At 40.9% G+C, this 19,699-nt stretch overlaps 2 protein-coding genes across 2 annotated transcripts in view; both read right to left on the reverse strand.

Moving 5' to 3' along the window:
* Positions 1-19,699, reverse strand: part of LOC134651525 (large ribosomal subunit protein mL38) — a 253,231-nt gene that overhangs the window by 89,044 nt on the left and 144,488 nt on the right. The window lies entirely within an intron of this gene.
* LOC134651325 (uncharacterized) overlaps positions 11,034-19,699 on the reverse strand; it is a 102,600-nt gene continuing 93,934 nt past the window's right edge. The window contains exons 3-4 of the mRNA XM_063506396.1: positions 16,420-18,010; positions 11,034-11,977 (exon numbers count right to left, since the gene is read on the reverse strand). Of these exons, the coding sequence (XP_063362466.1) occupies positions 11,140-11,977; positions 16,420-17,939 (2,358 nt within the window). The 5' untranslated portion in view covers positions 17,940-18,010 and the 3' untranslated portion in view covers positions 11,034-11,139. The remainder of the gene's footprint in view (positions 11,978-16,419; positions 18,011-19,699) is intronic.

The following is a 19,699-nucleotide window of genomic DNA, read 5'->3' on the forward strand; positions in this document are numbered from 1 at the left end:
CATCAGGCGATTTGTCTGGTCGTTTGCCTCCTAATTAAAACCAAAATATTACTTTGCTAATCCGCGAAAAGATAACGTGCTAGTCAATCAGTGCTAACCCGTTATACCTACTTGCGTATTTTTTTACATGCAATTAATGTTCCCACCCTCCCACCGCAAAAATAAATACGCAAATAAATATAACCAACCACCACCAACCCGCCCGGCAATGGAATCCGTTTATATATATATTTGCGTATTTATTTTTGCGGTGGGAGGGTGGGAACATTAATTGCATGTAAAAAATACGCAAGTAGGTATAACGGGTTAGCACTGATTGACTAGCACGTTACCTTTTCGCGGATTAGCAAAGTAATATTTTGGTTTTAATTAATATGGATTTCCGCAAAGTAACGCCTGATTATATTCACTGTTTGCCTCCTAAATCATTTAAAAAAATGTAGCCGTTTTAAGTGTGTATTCATAAGTATGTACCTATATTGAAATTGAAAATTATCTTATATCTTATCCATCATACATACAACGAGCGCAGAAAAAACTGCCTTACCTTAATTCGGACTTCAAGTAGTTACTTGAAACTAGGTCCGATTTTTGAAAATCTGCCAGATAGTGTTATCCCATACGGGCACAGAAAAGTTATATCCGTAGTGGAAATAGGAAATGCTGCAGTCTGCGGTGGCTAGCTCGGAATATAATAGAACTCGATCTGAAAACAGAAACTCCTTGGGTAATACTTTTGTCTTGTACTCTTTAGGAAGTCGCAGAAAGCTAGCACTGTTACTGTAACCAGAATAAGAAGTTTATCTCAGGAAAATCAGGTCAATACAGATAAGTGAGGCTAGTCTTTACATTACGTAGTAATTGTAGAAAGTTATATGATAATTATGATTGATATGGAACATTGTTTGAAACTTTAAATTTTACTGTACGCTCATTTTGTTTATGATTATATATAAAGTACCTACTTAAATACATATTCCATTTATTCGAAAAGTTCACAGCGCTGCAAAATGTCCTTCACATTTGGTTAACTCATTTTCGTCATAAGTTATTGTACGAAGTACCTACCTATTCTATAGGTATGTATATAATAAATATATTAAATGATACAATTTTATATTTAATATATTTTTCACCCCAGCAGCTCGAACAAGGGTACTTTGCTACTTAAAAACAGTGAGCAAAATCGCATTTTGCTCACTGAGTGAGACAAATTTTTAAGTAGCAAAGTACCCTTGTTCGAGCTGCTGAGGTGAAAATTTAATTGTTGGTATATCTTAAGAAAACATGAGTGAATAGAGGTAAGTGATGAAGAAGGAATACATTTTTCGGGTTCTCTAATATGTTCTCACTGCTGAGGTGAAAAATGTTGTGTACTACACGAGATCAAAGTTATTTACATCTCGTGCGCTTTTGAGTCCCTTACTACGCTCAAGATTCTAAATTAGATTCACTCGCTACGCTCGTGAATCTATTATAGAATCTTTCGCTTGCACGGGACTCAAAATAAGCACTCGAAGAAATATCAAACTTTGATCTCTTGTTGTACAAATAACTATAGACACATTATGCCTAGCATTAAGTAAGAAACCGACACACAGAAGTAACAGCTCTTTAACCCCTGGAGCGCCCCAGAATTACCGTAGTATGGAACTCCTATACTAGTTACTAGCACACGTGTCTTGTTAGGGCGCTCCACGGGTTAACAGTGGATACCATCACTCAAGTTGTAAAGTTACAGTGATACCATGAAATGGGTCATAACATAAAATTATTTTCACATTTTGTACCTAATGCAAATAGATTTTTTTAACTTCAGTTAGCGATGTCGCCATCCACCATTCAAAAGCGCATGGCATAGGTATTGCCGCTATCGGTATATCGTCACTATCATAAATCCACATTTATCGTGCCATTTGGCGCCAGACAAAGATTGACAAACGAACGTTTTTTTTTTTTAAATATTCGTAAGTAATATATATCTGTACCGCAGACACGTCTGCCGGATTTGCTGAACAATAACAATAAATCGGCGCAAGAGACCCTCGCTGCGATTTAGGTTACGCGGACCGAGCAATTTTGGCCTTTGAAAAGTTTGTGAGTAATCAAATTGCGTTCGCTATCGTTGTAGGACGTTGCTGGGATTTGTTTGGAAAATTTTACTGTAATGTTTCCGTCAAACGTTGTTTCAGACGCAATCAAGTCTGGTATGCAGGATAAGGGTTAGTGGACTATGGTTTATTAATATTTTTTTTCTTTACTTGTGCAAAGTGGCGAAACAGTAAGTTAAACTTGTCCCATATAGCTTGGGCTATTATATAACCTCTGATTTGCTCATCTTGAGGTGTCCGGAGAATCAGGTCTTCAGTGAAATTAACTTTTTACACAAATGGTTACCAACTTAACGCATTCAGGCACGAGTCACGTATCACACACGCTCTAATCACGTTTCTGGAATAAACAAAACCGCCCCTAAAAATGTAACTACATATATACCAATCTTGCCAATATAGATTTCAATCAAACATGGAACGTTTGCATACGCTCTGTTACACAGACTGTGACCATAACTCTCCTTTTTTAATTCAACATGCCATTACAATCAGCCTCCTCCGCAATCGTAAAACTAGTGGGTTTAATTTGTGAACCAATAGACAGTCGCATTCGCAATTACAGCTGTCCGGGCGAATTGTGTTCGACAATAAAAGCGATACTTTTATTGTGGCTGTAAATTCTGGCGCCGTTGGTCGCTGCGACGACACTGCGTGGTCGCTGCGTCCACTTCTCTTAAAGGGGTTAGGTACTATTTTATTTGAAACTGGTTTCCTACATTGCGTATGTAGCTGACGATTGCAGCCACAGGTGGAGAGGAGCGAAATAAGAACAACTAGGGATACTTTTTGACGTAAGTGTTAGAGCGCATGGACATGCGTGTATCGCTCGGAAGCGTATAGGGAACTGACGTTGATTGGTCGATAGCCGAGGCTCGTTGCACACATATGCATGCTCTCGCGCACACTTTATTAACACATAGAAAACAGCAGTGGTAAGCAAGGTAAGTACCTACATATTATTTTTATAATATTTAACTAAAATGTATATTAATTACTAAGTTTTATGTTTCAGGTTACTCATTTCAGGTCCAGTACATTGCGTCGTCTACATTCTCGGCCCCATTGTCCGTCAAGGACAATCATCATCAGCTGTGGGGAGCAACGCTAAACGCGCCACTGGTCTGGTAAGCATTCCGGATTGTGTTTTTACATCGACAATTCGAATGCGCCCATCGGCGCCAGCGTGAACTTCATGGACCCGTCCTTTGGGCCAGACATTTCTAGGCATCGCTGGGTCTACGATTACCACGACATCGCCCTTTTTTAGCTGTTTGCCCTCTTGGCACCATTTTTGTCGTGGTAGAAGGTTTGGTAGTACCTCGCGCATCCAACGCCGCCAGAATGCATCGGTAAGTCTTTGTGCTATTCTCCACATTTTCTTCCGGAACAGGTCAGTATCATCAAATACTCCAGGAACTGGGAGGTTCGAAGAGGAGCCTATGAGGAAGTGGTTTGGTGTCAAACTTTCTGGGTCGCCGTGGTCTGTCGATACGTAGCTAAGCGGACGACTATTTACAATATTTTCCACCTCTGCCAACAATGTGATCAAAACCTCTTCGCGTGGGGCTCGTTCCTTTAAGATCACTTTCAGGGATGTCTTGACGCTTCTAATTAATCGCTCCCAGGAGCCGCCCATGTGTGGACTCGCCGGTGATATGAAGCGCCATTCAAGTTCATGTGTAGTCAGTAGGTCCCTGACGCTAGCTTGGTCGTTTATCTCTTTAAACGATCTCCTCAGTTCGGCATCGGCGCCTCTGAAGTTGGTACCGTGGTCTGAGTACATTCTGTACGGCCAGCCTCGTCGTGATGCCATTCGTCTCAAGGCCATGATAAAGGAATCGGCAGACAGCGAGGGTACCAATTCTATATGGATTGCTCGTACTGTCATGCAGGTGAAGAGTACTCCGTACCGCTTCTCGTGACGACGGCCGACTGTCACTTCCATATGCCCAAATAAGTCAACGCCGCAGTGAGTAAACGGGCGTTGATGATGGGCGAGTCGCGCCGCCGGTAAGTCTCCCATCCGTGGGTTACTAGGTCTTGCTTTTTTAATTCGGCAATACAAACATCGTGTCGCGACTGTACGTACCGTAGGGCGTAAATTGACAATCCAGTATTTTTGACGAATATCGTTGACTACGGTTTCGTTATTACCGTGCGCAGCCATCTCGTGGTAACGCTTGATTATCAATCTCGTTATATAATCATGCCCGTCAAGTATAACGGGACGTTTCAGGTCGAAATCAACATACGCAGCAGCGTCGATCCTCCCGCCGACGCGTAGCAATCCGTGTTCATCTAATATTGGGGTTAACTTGCGTAAACGGCTGCTTGGTTCGATTGCCTTATTATTTTTCAGTGCATAAATCTCTTCTGGAAACGATTTCATCTGTGAGTAACGCAATAATTCAGTTTCAGCGCGTTGCATCGTGTCGGCATCAATCTGTGCATTACCAGGTCTTCTGCACCTCGTAATAAACAACAAAACGTTTGCCATACATCTCCATAGTCTGGTCCACGAAGAGAATTTATTCAAATCAGGAACAACAGGTAAGTCTTCATCCTTTATTTCATATAGCGTGTTTACTTGTAACAGCTGATCTTTGTTTATGTTTTGTTTTGCAGCGTCATACTTCGGCCAGGTGTTTCGCGGCGAGTACAGGAATTCAGGGCCGCGGAGCCAGTCGCAGTCGTTATTCAACTCGTAAGTATTTAATTTTGTCGCTTTGTCAGCTATATTCAAGTCGGTAGGTATATAATTCCATTCACAGGATTGAGATAATTCATCAATTTCGCCAAGTCTATTAGCGATAAAAACTTTATAGTTGCGCGTGTCGTTTTTTATTTGATGTAAAACGATTAAGGAATCGGTCCAGAAGTATCGTGTGCAGGCGGTCAACCTGTGTTCGCGCGCTATTGTGTCAGCGAGTCTGCAGGCGATAACAGCTGATTCCATCTCAAGTTTAGGTATAGTTATATATTTCTTCACAGGTGACGAACGACACTTACTCGCGATGAATGAAACTTGTACTTCATTGATGTTATGTACTTTACGCCAATAAGCGACGGCAGCGTATGCAGTGGGAGCAGCATCGCAGAAGATGTGAAGTTCGAGTTCTATAGTCGTCTCATTCTGGCGCAAGGTGTGGCAGCGAGCGTTATCAGTATTATCGCGCTCGCTCATAACTTGTTCGTCGTGAAAATAAAACCTTGGAATGCGCAAATCTTTCAAAGTTTGTAATTCCGTTATCCAGTTGCGAAATACTGTATATTCATTCGTAGGAATCTCATCGTCCCATTTAGTATCCGTTCTCCAGATATTTCGTAGCATTATTTTTGCTTTAACAGTAAATGGCGCAAGAAAGCCAAAAATGTCAAATATTGACATATAGATGCGCAGGAGTTCCCGCTTCGTAGGTTTTCTTTGCAGGTTAATTATCTCCGTCGGAATGCGTTTAAGTGATAAATCAAAGCCGAATGTGTCGCTGGCCGGGTACCATAGCAACCCGAGCGTTCTCTCAGGTACGTCGTCGCATCCGGTTTTGAACCTTATTGCCTTATCACTTAAGGTTTCTTTTGGCGTGCATTCCAAGACTTCGGGTTTGTTAGAAATCCAATTTCTTATTTCGAAGCCACCTTGTTTGTGGATTTCGGAAACTTCTGTTATCATCTTGATAGCTAACTGCTCGTTGTCCACACTCTCGATGTAGTCGTCCATATAATGTGACTTCAGAATGGCTTTGACCGCTTCAGGCATTTCGTTTTGGAATCGCATTGCATTTTTATTTTTAATATGTTGTGCAATGAATGGAGAACAATTGGTTCCAAATAACAATGACGTCATAACGTAGGTTTTTAGTTCGCTGTTTGCGTTTTCGCGCCATAAAAATCGTAATGCGTGCTGATCTTCTTTCGTTATCTTGATGCGAAGGAAGAATTCTTTTATATCGCCCATAATTGCAACAGGTTTTTCTCGAAAGCGTAGCATGATGCCCAGTAAAGACTGAAGTAGGTCAGGACCCTGGAGTAGGTAGTCGTTCAGGGAGCGACCGGCGGTGGCGGCTGAGGCGTCATGCACAAGTCTCAATTTTTTCTTGTTTTTGTTATCGACTCCGAAATGGGCTAAATAAAATATGCGTTTATGTGGCGCTAACAATTCGTCGTCTGATAATAATCGGGCGTAATTGTTTTCAAGTAGATGATTAATACGCTCCGTATACCTAGAGGCGTATCCTTCATCTGACAGCATTCTTCTTTCCACAGCGAGGAATCTCTTGTAAGCATTTGGGTAAGAGTCAGGCAGTTTAGCATCATTTTTCCATGGTAAACTAATTTCATAACTCCCGTTAATTAATTTTGCAGAGTTATCAATGATGTTGACTGCGCGAATGTCGTCCTTATTTACGCGTGGCTTAGAGTTCACTCCTATTGATTCGAGCGCAAACGATCGGCGAACCAGTTCATGAAGTTGTTTATCTGCGCTGTCGCTAAGTGCATCGCTTGACGATTGAGGTAATGAGTGTGTGTCTGCGTCTGTGCATGTGTGTGTCTCCCGCCGCGCGGCAAGTATGTCCGCGGGGGTGGCGGTGGAGGGCGGAGTGCATGCGTTGCAGATTTCGGCGGCCGGTTTAGCGCGCTCATACAGCACGGTTGTCAAGGCATGCTCGGCGGTCAAAGGTCGGCCGAGTACAGCTGCAGGTAAGGTTCCATGTAAACACCAACCGAGTTTTGTTAATGTGGCACAAGGTTCAAAATTGCCCCGATAAACAGTCTTTAGCGGCATTATCAAATGGTAAAAATCCTGTCCGATTAATAACTTCGGTTCCATATTACAGCGGGGGAAAACACTTGTTAGGTCGCGTAAATAATCGTAAGAGTCTAAGTTCACGTTAGATAGGTCCAGTGTTGGTAAGTCTAGCTCACTCATTTTTCGCGCACGTAAGTCATACATTTCACCACTTGAGTTCGAGATTTTAAAGTTCACAGTTTCACTTATACACTCGAATTTAGATTTCCATGCACATTTCATGCTTATTGTCTTTGGCTGACCTTGAAGGTTGACACAGTTAGCAAGATCAGCTGATATGAGACTCACTGCGGCCCCATCGTCTAGAAGGGCGTATGTAGCAATAGTGCCGCCAGGTCCATGCAGGTTCACTCGTACAGACTTTAGGTAAACACTATCACTATCACTAGGTTCCACGACAGTATTTGTTACGATTGCGGTCGTGGGATTGTTGTTGGCAGAGTCATCTGTCGCGCTTAATGTTGGCGTATTATTTGGGTCTTCGTTAGTGCTGTTATTGCGTGGCGCTGCACTGGCTGCGTTAGGTTTATTCGGCCAGTGAAGGAGGCGGTGGTGGGGTAGCCCGCAGCCGTCAACATCGCACGATGCGGCCGGGCAGGTTTCTTTCCCGTGGCCTAGCAACAGGCATTTATGGCATATTCTATTTATTTTGACAAAGCGCCATTTATCCTTGCGTAGCGCGCGTTTAAATTTAATGCAATTAGTCAGCGGATGATAAGACACCTTACAAAACTTGCACTTCGTGTTAGTATCATTATCGTTGTTTAAAATGGGGTGAACTTGAAGTTTTCGGTCTTCCATCTTTTTGGGAAACTTGTGTTCATTTTGAGAATGGATATGAGTTACACCAGCGGCGGCGATCTTCGTAGCTTCTTTGTGCAGGAACTCAGAGAATAACTGCAATTTAGCTTTATTTGTATCGCTATGTTCGTATATATAGTCTGCCCACTTGTTGATAAGCGCACTGGGACACTTTGATATAACGATGCTTAGTAACTCAGGGCTTCGAAGATGATCGGTCTGCTTAATAGACTCTGCAGCTGCCACGTAATTCTTCACTCTGACGGCGAAGTTCACCAACTCGATATGATACGCTTGCGGTAAAGGTTGCAATTTTTTAAATTGTGTTAAGATTTTATTTATGATTAGGTCGGGTCTTCCGAATCGTAGCTCTAGTGCGTCTAGGATGGCGCGTGGTGAGGTATCGGTCGTAAATAAAGACGAGACCGTTTCTTTAGCTTCACCACGGAGACATTTCTCTAATCTCGCGATATTTTCAGTATCACTATAGTTGCATAACTTCGTGGATTGTTCGTATGATTTTTTAAATTGAATCCACTCGAGCGATTCACCAGAAAATAACGGTAAGTCCTTAGACGTGGCTAATCGAGATAAAAGCCGAGTATTAGCACTTTGAGTTGTAGTAGCTAGTTTTTCCATTGCTTGTGCTAGGGTTTGAAGTGAGCTGGGTCCGGGGTTCGGTTCTTGCCAAGGGGTCGCGAGAACGCGTTCGTCTTGATCGTCTTGGCGACTTTTCTCGAGCCACTGTTCCACTTTTTGAGATGTTTCGGACAAAATAGATCGTTGTTCTCCACTGCAACGGGACTTCTGAGAATATTCTTCATCCAGCTTAGCGAGTTCAGCGTCTAGCTTTTTATCTATTAACTCTTTCTCGATCCTAGCTTTAGCTTCGGCGGCGTCTAACTGTAATTGTTTTCTTTTTGCCTGTAGTGAAGACATCGAAGTTTTATTTGAAGTATTAGATCGGTGATAACCATGTTCAGTTTCAGTTTTGATGCTACCCTCTTTCGCGGTGGGCTGAATCTGCAAACTGAGTGCCTTCGCGTTGAACTGGCTCGCGTGATCCATAAATTCTTCTTCTTTGGAGTTCTTTGGGCATGGCACTTCACTCTGAGCATCCGTGGTATGTTTCAACTTCTCTCTTTCGAGAGCACCCCGCGTTTTAACCATTGTGTGCGGAGGCGTGTGGAACATTCCTTTGCGTCCTGACATCCGTGCTCCTCTGGATCCGGTTTGATAGGACCATGTGTAGCTGACGATTGCAGCCACAGGTGGAGAGGAGCGAAATAAGAACAACTAGGGATACTTTTTGACGTAAGTGTTAGAGCGCATGGACATGCGTGTATCGCTCGGAAGCGTATAGGGAACTGACGTTGATTGGTCGATAGCCGAGGCTCGTTGCACACATATGCATGCTCTCGCGCACACTTTATTAACACATAGAAAACAGCAGTGGTAAGCAAGGTAAGTACCTACATATTATTTTTATAATATTTAACTAAAATGTATATTAATTACTAAGTTTTATGTTTCAGGTTACTCATTTCAGGTCCAGTACATTGCGTCGTCTACAGCGTAGGTATACTGCATATTACTACTCTTCGAGCCGATATGTAAAATAGCATCCTCAACAACACCAATGATGAATGAACACATCATAGTTACAAAAAATCAAAAATTGTGTACAAGCTTTACAAAAGAAATAGTTACATCTTTAAACACGATTATCTCAAAATGGCGAATATGTGGGTTGACACAGTTTTGCTTAACCACGTCCAAATATAAGAATAAATGTTTGGTAACGTAGCAACTTGTTTAAACACCAGCGGAGCGGAGATTACAACCCAATGCTATTGGTTCAATCTTGAATCCCCACATCTCCGCTCCGCCTCAGTGGGCAAGCAGCTTTCACAACTTCACCTTTTGACGATAGGTATATTTTCCATTCTATCTGTTTTCATTTTGTGATGTGATATTAACTAACTACAACCTTCTGAATCCACAGTAATAATCAAGTATACCATGGAAAATGTAGGCCGCGATTCCGGCGTGAACATGACATTGCCTATTGAGCTGAAGTATGGACGTAAGTGGGGCGAGATGCGACCCTTCGAAGCCTACTGGCAATTGTTATTTTATGATAAATTTATTGGTATATTGCTATAATGGTAGTGGAAAAACTACATAAAGGTATATAGGACACTCGATTGAAATTGGCAATTTTGCCTTTTCAGCTTACCTTGGCCCACCATTTTCAGTAGAAACGGAATATCACGAAACTAGTTTTAGGTAGGTACTTCTTATCTGTGGTTAAATTTAGCCTTTTGATTGAGCTCAGATGGAGAGAAATGGACGGACAGATTTCAATTATTTTCTATTTAAATACAAACATTTTAAATGTCATATTACACAAAATGTTTTTAGAATGTCGTCGGAAAAGGCTAGTATTTCTATAAATAGCAAGAACTTCTATCTGGCCTACGTGTGAACCCATTATAGACTAGCGGTGTCATACGGTACCATAATAATTTCGTATCGAAACATGGAAAAATTATAAAGCTTTAAATGACCTAAAGTTACTTCAAGAACAATATACTTACTTGAAAATTTTCCAATTCTGAGGCCTAAAAAAACTCAGGCTAATATGTTTATATTATTCCTTAATTTTCTGACCTAATTGAAATATTATATATATATAGTTGCTTAATTTTACACACTACACAACATACAAGTACTTACCAGATTTTCTATATGCCTCTGCAGTGATTTGAATCCAACGACGAAGGCAAGGTCACTACAAAGTTACCAACTACTTATAAAAAGAAACCGAATATATCTGATTTTGGGTGTACTTTGTAAGCGACAGCAGGACTATCGTTTGACTGATCGTCGGGCGTTCATTTAATGAGGAGAATCATTTTACAAACTTTACCTTTAATTAGCTCTTCATAAATCAGATAAGCAACTTGGATTAGTGAATTTGATAAAAAAAATAGCAGATAATTTTGATCGTACCTACATTTTGTGATTTCATGATTTTCTACTTCAATAAAACATAAAACGTATTATATCCTAATATCCTGTTTATACCTACCTCAACTCATTATCGGTTCCTGGTAATAACAAACTCTGGCCTTAATAACAACCAATTTATAGTAAACGCTTTATGCGGTAATCTCTTATTGAATTTATCGTCAAATAAATGATAACCATGATTTCGATATCCGGCACTTAAGGGGTTTAATTTATTCTGAATAGCTGTAATTACGCCCAATTTTGATGATGATAAAAACGCTATTAATAACAACGGATATGACTTCCTGAAATGTTTTATTTCAACGTTCAAAGAATGTTTTACAAACATTTATTCTTACTCTAACATCAGTTCAAATGTTAATGCTACTTATTTACAGAGACTTAATTGCGATAAAGTAATGTGGTTAGCCACTCGGGGCGGGGCTGGTGCGGCTTGTACTCCGGCGGACTCATCGCCAGCGGCGACGCCGCGTCTGCCAGCGCCCCTGAAGACATCTCAGTCACAGCCACACTAGGTTTACCTTTCAAAATTGACCTCAACTCCTCATTATCGACCGCTCTATTCCTCTGCAGATTCTCTCTCGTCTCCTTCATTCTCGATAACTGTTCACGCAAAGTCCGATATTCCTCTAGGAACTTCTCGAGTTGTGAAGCACGGAAATCAAAGTCCTCCATGGGCTGCTCCATGCGCGTGTAGTCGCGGAGGCCGGACAGATCGAGGAGGGGGGTAGCGGACGGTACGGTGGGCTGCTCCCGGGCTGGAGACGAGGGTAAGCTCGGATTACGTCGCAACCGATTACCGCCCGACGATAAGTCGAGAAAGCTATTAGAGCGTCGTCCAACGTTCCCCGGCTGATTCTTATCGTAGACCCGGTCAAAAAAGGTTCCAGAATCGCCGCCGGAACTGTTTCTTCTACTATTTAAAAGGGGGCTTCGGCTCTCGCCGTCTTTTCTCCTGGGGATCGTATAGAAATAGTACGGGTCGTGTTTCATTTCGCTTCGGAGGTAAGAGGAGGTGCCTAGAGCGCTCATCTCGATGAGGTCTGGGTAGTTTTTTTCGCTGTCGCTGCCGGAGAGGTCGTTGTCGAGACGCTCGTGGCGCAGGCGCGGACGCGCGCGCGGGTTATTGTTGAAGCGGTTGGCCGTTGAGTGCTCGGCGTGCGCGCTCAATACGCCCGTTGATGTTGAGCTTGCGACAGACTCTGGGGTTTCGTCAGTACTGAAAAAAATATCATTTTTTATCATGCCATTATTCAATAACTTTGTCGTGTAAAGGATGACTCACGCTAGACGGTGCCGTGCCCGGGCCGAGGCGTCCGACGAGTCATTTTCTATGACGGCTGATCGGTGATCACGTGGTGCTTTCCATAGAAAACGAAGCGCCGGAAGCTCCGGCCCGGGCGCGGCCTGGTCTAGCGTGAGTCATCCTTAAGGAGTATAGAGCGTGCGTGTTAAGATAATTTTTCCAACATTACTAACTGGTTTTTTTATCTGTTATCTGTATGTATGTATTAAAAACGGACTTTCATAACTGTATTAAGAGAGTTATGAAAGTCCGTTTTTAATACATACATAGAGTCTGTGCGGAAAGAGAAGAGTCGTGGCAGAAACGGGAACTAACATTTTCAATTTTATATGGCAATCAAACCTATGACACCTATCTTGTAAAAAGTAAACAAACTTCTGTCATTGTATATTTTTATTAACAAAAACCGCAAGTTTTATGTATAAAATATTTTCAAAACACGATAAAACCGTATATAAGGCCACAAAGAAAATTATATTTAACATTGTTCGGTTTTGTCAGCGGGAAGAATCGGCTAAAAGCCGACTATCGACTTACAAAAATTCGCGGAACGTGTTTCCGCTATTCACGGGTATTGATGTTGTATTTAATATTCAATAATTACCTATTTAATAAGCCGCCTAAGTAACTTGTCTCCGGTACATAATCAGTAAGTATATTCATTGAAAATATATTCATTTTTATAAATATGCAGGTCATTCATGATTTTTAAAATAACTGGCAAATAGTCTTGATACTTGCCATTTTATGCATATTTATATGTAATTTTTTTTTTCAGGATTGAGTAAAAGTACCTACGGTATCTCGAATAAGACCGAAGCTAGCTCAAACATAAGTGACATTTTAATTCAGACTTCGATTACAAAGAATAAAACGTTTTGTAATAAAATATTTCTTTATTTGTAAGTTCGTTTACTAGGTTCTGTTAGTTACGAAAGTTTGTGGTTACGAAATTATATTTCATATTTAGCAGTGACTTTTCGGCGAAGTAAAATATCGTGAGATGAGAGAACCGGACGTACCCCAATAAGGCCTACCTACCTACTTATGCTCTATTTTTATATCCCAGATAGTAAAATTACAGTTCTATTGCCCAATTTCTACCCGATCTACCTGGTTTTGTATTAAAATAACTGTTGGACTGCACAGATTAGGCAGTACATAAATGAGACTCTATCTTGTTTGGTACTAAAATGACAGTTGTATTGAGCAGATTCTTAACTAGTTTTAGCAGTTTTGTCAATCGCACTGTCACTTTTTAGTATCAGAGACATAAAAACAAGAGTGTGTTTTAAAACGAAAACTAGTGCCTGCGCTAAATTAGAGGATTGAGTTGACGAGCCGACACAACCACAAGGCTCCGTTTAGAAACCCGTGGCAAAAAACCGGAACAAAAGGGATTCAAGTATCATGACCTCTAGTGTCGTACTATAATCACGTGACCAGTGTTGTCAGCATAGCAAAAACCATAAAATAGCACTGGCGCGCCCTCAAATCCCACGACTCTTCTCTTTCCGCACAGACTCTACATTTCACAATACGATCAAAATATATTGTTCTGAATGTGATAGACCTCGATTCAAATCCTGGGGCCCTAGCCAAGATTCACGATCGCTGGCGCGAATGGAATGAACGAAAATAATTATATCTGTCATTGTGTGACTGACACATGTATCGGTATATGTATGATGGGTCGTTCTCGCATTTCGTGCAAATCGGTGTTTTCGGAAATTTACCAAAAATGTGGTGGCGTTTTCAAATATCTGTTAATGCAAGGTTGTAACATAGGGCCTAAAGTATATGTCTCTCCAATGAACAATTCTAAAAAGATATGTATTTTCTTTATATGTACAATTAACACCCAATTTTTTCATTCATCTCTACATGTAACGCGTGAAGATATAACTTTGACCTACATTTTAACCTTAAGATACTACAAATAGAAAATTCGTTGTTTGTTCAATAAATGACTTATTTAGTTATGTTTTAAATCGTATAATATTAGAAGCTAGAAATAAATAATAAAAACTATACAGCCTTATAAGTGTATGGTTCAAGTAATTTCTTCATTACCGACGCGAGAAATAGATTAGCTATATTTTGCTATATAGCGAGGGTATATAGCGCCTACCGCCGATGCAACACATTGTTCGTCAGTCAGTTGGCCGCGTGATCTCGTAGCGGACGCCCGTGTGCCGCTGTTAGCGAAAATATATACGATCTCTCGGGTCGGGAAGGAGTGTGGTTCTCGTTAGTCTTCATCGCCATCGCGTGATTTATACAGTAAGTAGCAAGTGTACATTATTATAATTATACGTAATGAAGTGTTTTAGTGTCCCCTTTCAGATGGTTTATTCTGCAAAATTAAGGTCTGATGCCAACTGATGTAGGCGACAAAAACTTCCAAAACTTCATTCATATCGGTTTCATTCACTTCTTTTCCTTCTAATTTTACTGGGAAAGGTAATGAATGACTTAAGAAGGTAATGATAATATATTCGAGGCAGTGCATTTAATGGAAAGAGGCTTAGTTATTATAAATATTACGTTGTTATAAACATTTAAAACTGTATATGATAATAGGGGAGCCCAACCGGGGAGCCTTTGTAGTCTAAGATGGTCGACCTTCACCGATATGTCTGACGGATGAAACTTACATATTATGAAAGAAAATATATTCCTGAACATAAATAAATAGGGTTGCTTAAAGAAATATGGTCAAAACTATGTTTAATTATTTTTTGAAAAAAAAAAATTTTTTTCTTCAAATTTCACCGATCTGTCTGACAAACGAAATAAGTTCCAATGGAAAGTATACAACTTGTACAATATAAATCAACTAGGTTGCCTATCTTTTTCCGGTCACTATTATGTGGTTATAGGGTTGCTTGCGAAAATCCGGTCACAAATAAGGTTTGCCAGGCTTTTAAATAAAATAAGAAGGGAAGACTTTTAGCGATAACTCATAAACGGCTTAACTTATCAAGTTCGCTTTAATTTTGTTTGAATGAGTTTATTAAGCACTATTTTTATGATTTTTTTCCATATTTTTTGGATCGATTTTTCAAAAGTTAGAAGGAATAACCGTTTTTTATTCTTTCTAAATTATTATTTCCGAATTGATTGACTTTATCAAAAAATGTTGTTTGCAAACTCCTATTTATTTTTAAAGACCTATCCGACGACACCCCACACTATAGGGTTAAAACGATAAAAAAAAATTACATAGGTACAAAACGCGAATGATTTAAATATATTTTGTCTATGCTAATTTTTGAAAATTTGAAAACTATGTTTTATGTGATATGGTGCGCAGATGATCAAACCGACTTAACAAACACTTGGGGTTAACAATCTCGACTTATAATGATGATAAGTAAATGGTGAATGTACCATCTAGCTTGAACATTATAAGTTGAGATTGTCAACTCCAAGTGTATGTCAAGTCGGTTTGATCATCTCCGCAGTGCTTAAGACACATGTTTTTAATATTGTTGATTTTAATTGGTGTTAATTTTCTTGAAATACAGTTTTTTATATAAATAATAAATAAATAAATAAATAAATATTGGGGGACATCTTACACAGATCAACCTAGCCCCAAACTAAGCAAAGCTTGTACTATGGGTGCTAGGCGACGATATACATACGTATATAGATAAATACATATTTATATACATAGAATATGTTCGATTTCATAAGTTTGTTTCATTACCGTCCACTGATAAAATTACCATCTCGGCCGAATTCATTACCAGCGCGTAGTTCATTACCAGTAGCCTTATTAAATGAAAAGTAATAACGTTACAAAGGTGCCTTTAGCAGAAAAATGTTAATAAATGAATCCACAAATTGACGAAACTCAAAAGTTTACCATTTAAAACAAAAATTACAAATCGAGAGAATCTCACCGATTTGCACGAAATGAGAGAATGACCCTGATAAATATATAATAACATTCATTTGGATTTGATCTTGTTTCATATTTTACATTTAGTATTTGCTTCGGGTTGGTGTGGTGAAAATTTTTGTGTTTCGCTCGGGGGCAATTTTTGTTTAACCCTCGTGCTTTGAAACCCTCGCAACGCTCAAGATTCAATTTTGAAATCTTTCGCTTGCTCGGGTACCAATATTAGCAAGAGCGGTTAAACAACAACTTTACCCCCTTGTAAAACAAATAACTATTATCTGTTACACACGTAATAGATATTTCCATTCACTCATTTATTCCATTCGTGTATCTACCTGTACTTCCGTTGTAGCTAATTCTAGGTAGGATCAGAAAATGCATTTAGATGTATACCTAATTCTACATTTGAGCTAAAACTCCGTGCATGATGCAATTAATTATTTACCGTTTGCTGTAATCCTTCAAGCGGGGTATATGCAAATCTCGCTCAAGTATTCCATTCCTGCTGACCGAGTTATCAAATTCAGGTCTCCGCCACCCTGCGTCGAAGGACAGCGACATGGGGTCTCGTTCCTCGCGCACCTCCTCGCGCAAGTAACCGGCACAATCGTCCTCCGGGTCGTGCGAGGGGACGTTCCTGTAGTCCCCCCTCTTCCGGCCACTGTCTGCCGGCAACACCCGCGGCATCTCCACCACACCCTTAATATTAGCCTCTATCTTCTCGTAATTGTCATCGCGGCGATTAGTGGTCACTATCTGTTCATTCCACCTATCTAATTGTCTTTTCTTACGAGTTTCATACGCGCACAGTCCTACTAAACATGAACTTAACACTATCACCGCGGACACTGCCATACCGGCCATGAGAGCGCGACCGCCAAAGCCTTTGCCGTGCGGTTTTTTCTCCACGACGAGGCTCACAGCCGCCTCTGCTTTTCCCGCTCGGTTTTCTGCATTGCAGGTATACGAGCCTGTATCTTGTATATCTGTTGCTTTAATAGTCAAATTACTTGTTTTACCTTCACTACGTAATATAAAAGATCTACCGGAATTTACATTATTAGAACTAGAATTGGCAAGAAGGCGGCCCGCGCGCACCCACCGCACCCGCGGCGCGGGAACGCCGCTCACTCGACACACTAACGTCACTTCCTCACCCTCGACGCTTTTAAAACTATTAGACGCGGCACTGACTTCTGGAGGACAGGCAAACTCTTCCAAGTCCAGACGATCCCAAGACATGGACATGAGCCGCGGAGGCAGGGAACAATCGGGAACTACTGTTGCGGGGACATTTTTCTTAATCATCCAATCCCTCATTGGTCGCAAAGCACACGTACACTCCCATGGATTTCCAGCAAGCTCTAATCCCTTCAGCGACCGTAATGGCGCTAAAACTGCTACGTGGAGAACGTGCAGTTTATTCTTATCCAGTTCCAAGTATTCCAAAGAACCTTCTAACCCTGTAAACGCTCTCGGTTCTATCTCGGCTATTTTATTCTCACTAAGGCTCAGCCGTACTAAATGGGGCACTGCTATGAAAGCGTCATCTTTGACTTTGATAATTGAATTTTTGGCTAGCCTCAGCTCTCGGAGTTCGGAAATTGAGTCGAAAGCGTGTGACGGCACGGATTGTATATTGTTCTTTGATAAATCTAGTTCTACCAGGTTTACTAGAGCGCGGAAGGCGTGCTGTCGTATGAATTTGACGCTGCAAGATGAAAGGTAAAGGCGTTGGAGATTGAGAAGGTTGGCGGAGGCAAAAGCATCGTTCTGAAGGGTGGTCAGTTTATTTTCGGAGAGGTCGAGGAGCTGCGTGGTGGGGTCGAGGCGCGGGGGCACGGCGGTCAGGCCGGCGTGGGCGCACAGCGCGGACTCCTTGCCGCTGCGCCACTTGCACTCGCAGTGGCGCGGGCACTCGGCCACAGCGGCCGCTGCCAGCGCCAGCATCAGCAGCACCCACATGCCACGCGCCTGCTCACCCCGCGCCCCTCTCTTCTTCTCCGCTAAACGTCATTCCCGGCTGGTCGGCGTTTCTGTAAGCAATAAAATTAAAAAATGTAATAAAATGTATTTATTGACCAAACCTTAGCGTTAACGCTTACTATTACTTACAGTAGATCAACACACATCGAGAGCATAAAAGATAAATTAGGTCTTTACGAGTAGGTACATCAGTTTTTCATACAATATAGTGTAACGATAGTGTTAGCTTGGTGATAATTGTTTTTTTACCTCTTATTAAATACTATGCAGGGGCACATTTTGACTCACAAACCCGCCGCCAAAAAGCGGCTCCCATACAATTGAAGATTTTGTATAAAAAAATGTTGTTTTCAAAAAATTCTACTCGTCGCTCTAATTTCTTATTATTAGAATTTCTTCCATCAAAAACTATTACTTAGATTACTAGTTGAATGTTCATGTCAAATTTCGTGTTACCTACCTATTTCAGAATGTTATTTTACCTAATTAAAACGGGAGCACTTATACAAGGTGTAACAAATGGAGATCCGTTTAAGGGTATATTCGGTATCGTGTTCTGATTAGGAAAGAGTAAAAGAATTTTTTTTTGGCACGAAACATTTGGTCTTTGTATGGTTAATTATTATAGTTTTCCTTTCACGTCTGTAAAACAGAATCGTATTCGATTGAAAAATACGGAGCTGTCCGGGCAAAATAATTAAATACGCAACGCGTGTAATGAATCCATTTCGACTGTGCGGGAATTATTCATAAATCCATGCACGGCTTATGGACATTGCCTAACGATGCGTTCTCCAATACGGGACCCAATTAGTGAGCTAGCTTTAGGCTGCCTACTCACTCGCTTGTATTTGAGCAAAATGTGGTCCGCCTTTATTTTCTTTTTCTATGAATATTTGGGCAAATACGATTGAGATTCGGTATTGGATGCGCATATTGGAGCGTCGCGTCGGGTGACTTCAGTTAATTGCATTTTAGTGCAAAATTAAGTAGTTGAGTTTTGATTACTTCAACAGTAATAGCTATTTTTGAGCATCATGCTACTTGACCCTGCATTCTGCTGAATCTTCATCAAAGACCCACTGGAGTTCTTTAAATGGTAAAACATTTCTCAACAAGTCACCCTGCTTTAGGGCGTCCGCAAGCAGGCGCGGGTGCACGGAGCGGGTGAGCGGGTTAACGAAAAATAGTATGAGCAACGCTAAACTGGCGCGGACGCGTGCGCCGGGTTTTATATATCTACAATGGCACCCACGCGCTGCCGTGTCACGCCAAACTCCGTTAACTCGAGTTACATGAGTTACGGGTAACCAGTCTAAATCGTCTTAAAAACCATTAAATATATATCTTCTAAAAGAAAATTGTGAAAAACTTCATTATTTACTGAGAAAAGCATATGACTAACTCATGTAACTTCATTTTTTTGCCGATGGCGTCAGACACAACTCAGTTAACTAGAGTTGCATGATATTTGTTCTTAAGTTACCGGAGTTAGGCACTTAGGCATGACTGGCCGAGCGCTTGGTTTATACGATCACAATATTATTTCGCTTAATACGGTGGCACGTCTGATCACGCGTATGTCATGTAACTTGACTTACATGACTTCGTGTGACCACTATAGTATGGAAGAGTTGGTCATGCGGAACCATTTAATTGGAATAAAATTAAAACTATCCAATTATGCGAAAAAAAAATTAAAGATCCTATTCTGTGACCATATTTGAATCTTTAAAACT

Source organism: Cydia amplana, chromosome 1, assembly GCF_948474715.1.
Source record: "Cydia amplana chromosome 1, ilCydAmpl1.1, whole genome shotgun sequence".
Classification (NCBI taxonomy): domain Eukaryota; kingdom Metazoa; phylum Arthropoda; class Insecta; order Lepidoptera; family Tortricidae; genus Cydia; species Cydia amplana.